Below are 2,500 nucleotides of genomic sequence, written 5' to 3' on the forward strand. Positions count from 1 at the left end.
AGTAATCTGTCCTGGTCCTGGTCCTGGTCCTGGTCCTGGTCCTGCAGGGAGGCGGTCAGTAACTTCCTGACAGCTCTGAACCAGCAGAGGCGGAGTCAGCGCTGCAGCCACCAGCAGATGTCGGCCAACATCTGGGCGGCGCTGCGTATCGCCCTCTCCATGATGGACCAACCAGAGCTGCTCCGGGCTGCCAACCTGGGGGACCTGGACCTCCTGATGAGGGCCTTCGACGTGGGGGACATCTGACGGAGGAGCTGGAACCGGTTGGTTCCAAACCAAAGACACAACGGCAGCAGCTCCTTCAAAATAAAAGAGCACAACCTTTTAGCTTCCTGTTTATAAGAGTGTTTTAAAGGGATCGTTCACTCAAACTTCCCTCATCACCCCCCCCCTCTACCATGGTGGGGGGGGGGGGGGGGTGACGTGTCAGCGTCCACAAAACAAAACACAGTCTCAGGGGTACACGGTGTCGGAGCCAGGCGACCTCTTCTTCAGACGTTCAAACTCAGTTTCTACTTGAATGTGAATGTCGGGGGTTGTGGACACTTGATAACATCACAGGAGCAGATATGGAGACATAACCTAACCCCATAACCAAATGATTTCATTTTAACAAACACTTGACTTTGAAAGTCGACTCATATTCACAACAAAAGCTTTGAGTAACAACTGACAAATAATGAATTTATTTAAATCAAATTTTTCAGTTTAAATCTGAACCTTACTACTTTGACCTTTAACCTCTGATGAATGAAACTCGGGGAGTCGGTGATGAAGAGGAGGAGGAGGAAGTTATCACTGCTGAGGCTGCAGACTGTCAAAATAAAGTAGTAAATATAACTGTCAGCTCAACACAAGCATTTTGTTGATTTACGTGCTTTTCATTTTCCTTTGTTTTATTCTGAAGGTCCAGTGTCTGTCCTGCTTCTTCTCTAAACTCAGATAAAATATATTTAATCACATTTAAGCTGAAATATGAAAACTGTTTGACAATACATTACAACATATTTTAATGTCTGAACATTTAAAACTGAACCATAGAAAAATTCAGTTTTTAGTTAATTTTGTACCTTAAATCAGTTTATTGAAAATTGACTTTTGAATTCAAACAATTAGAAACTTCCAGAAACAGCAAAAATGTTATACACAATAAAACTGTTTGGAAAATATGCAAATCATATTTCTATCATCTCTTGAATAATTAAAAAAACAGCTAATTATTTAATTCCAAACATTTTAATCAAATATCATTTATTTCATAAAGTATCATCATCTCTTTTTGTTGTTCCTCATGCAAACAAATGTACAAACATTAATGTAAACATCAGTTATATGTGAATACAACTATACATTTTGAATAGTCGCTGAGAAAATGTATTAAAGCATATAGAGTCATAATGTTGAGTTTCATGTGTCTTTATTTTTGTATAATGATGAAACATTTGTTAAGTTTTAGTTTCTATAGTGAAGAAGCTGCAGAATCTGCCATTATGATCTGTCTCTGAGGACACACTGTCTCACTGTCTCTGAGGACACACTGTGGTGGAACCTCTGACATCACTACTCTGATTGTCTGGAAACGGGACAGAACCACGGGACAGAACCACGGGACAGAACCACGGACAGAACCACGGGACAGAACCACGGACAGAACCACGGGACAGAACCACGGGACAGAACCACAGACAGAACCACGGGACAGAACCACGGACAGAACCACGGGACAGAACCACGGACAGAACCACAGACAGAACCACGGGACAGCCTGGAACTCAGCTGTTTGCTCAACCAATCAACAATTGTCTGTTTGTCAACCAGAGAAAAACTAAGTTGTAGTTTATTTTACATCGTTCTTGCAGTTTTAGTTGCTTATTACCATCCACGTGTTTATTTGTGTGTGTGTGTTTTTCTTGTGTGCTTGTGTATTTTGACTTAAGACCTAAACTCGTCTGAGTTTCAGACAGTTTCTAGTTTTGTGAGATAAAACTATTTTATGAAAATATGTGGATGCAGCAGTCACACAATGTGAAGTGGTTCATTCCGTGACGTCACAGAACAGGTCAGTGCGCCCCCTACAGGCGGACACGGTGTCTGAATCTTCCTCGTCTCAGTTTGAGCAGATGGTCCGGAGTCTACCAGCAGGGGGCGCTGCTCATCAGCAGATCATTGTCCAGGTGTAATTCTTCAGTTTCCCTGCAGGTACCGAGCAGAGAAGGAGTCCAGCTGAGTCTCCAGCTCTGTGGCTCTGTTCCTGTCAACAAACAAACAAATATTATTTATTTATCTTCAGTAGTTCTACTGTCACTGCTTTTATTTGAACCCTCAACATGTCATGGTTCTGCCACCAGGGGGCTTCTCAGTCTGAACAATAACTACAGCAGGAGTTTGTTATAGTTGTGACGCAGTGTGGGATTATGGGAGTTGTAGTCTTCTCCTGGGGCCAGGATCTCTTTCAGTTAACCCTAACCCCAGCTGCAGGAAATAAAACACACACACTGTA

At 42.5% G+C, this 2,500-nt stretch overlaps 2 protein-coding genes across 2 annotated transcripts in view; one reads left to right on the forward strand and one right to left on the reverse strand.

Moving 5' to 3' along the window:
• Positions 1–1,398, forward strand: part of pex5lb (peroxisomal biogenesis factor 5-like b) — a 15,433-nt gene extending 14,035 nt beyond the window's left edge. Inside the window, exon 14 of the mRNA XM_053437790.1 lies at positions 48–1,398. Coding sequence (XP_053293765.1) covers positions 48–246 — 199 coding nt within the window. The 3' untranslated portion in view covers positions 247–1,398. The remainder of the gene's footprint in view (positions 1–47) is intronic.
• A 418-nt stretch (positions 1,399–1,816) lies between these two features.
• Positions 1,817–2,500, reverse strand: part of mfn1a (mitofusin 1a) — a 10,237-nt gene continuing 9,553 nt past the window's right edge. Inside the window, exon 17 of the mRNA XM_053438530.1 lies at positions 1,817–2,251. Coding sequence (XP_053294505.1) covers positions 2,185–2,251 — 67 coding nt within the window. The 3' untranslated portion in view covers positions 1,817–2,184. The remainder of the gene's footprint in view (positions 2,252–2,500) is intronic.

This window comes from Pleuronectes platessa, chromosome 13 (assembly GCF_947347685.1).
Source record: "Pleuronectes platessa chromosome 13, fPlePla1.1, whole genome shotgun sequence".
Taxonomy (NCBI): Eukaryota; Metazoa; Chordata; class Actinopteri; order Pleuronectiformes; family Pleuronectidae; genus Pleuronectes; species Pleuronectes platessa.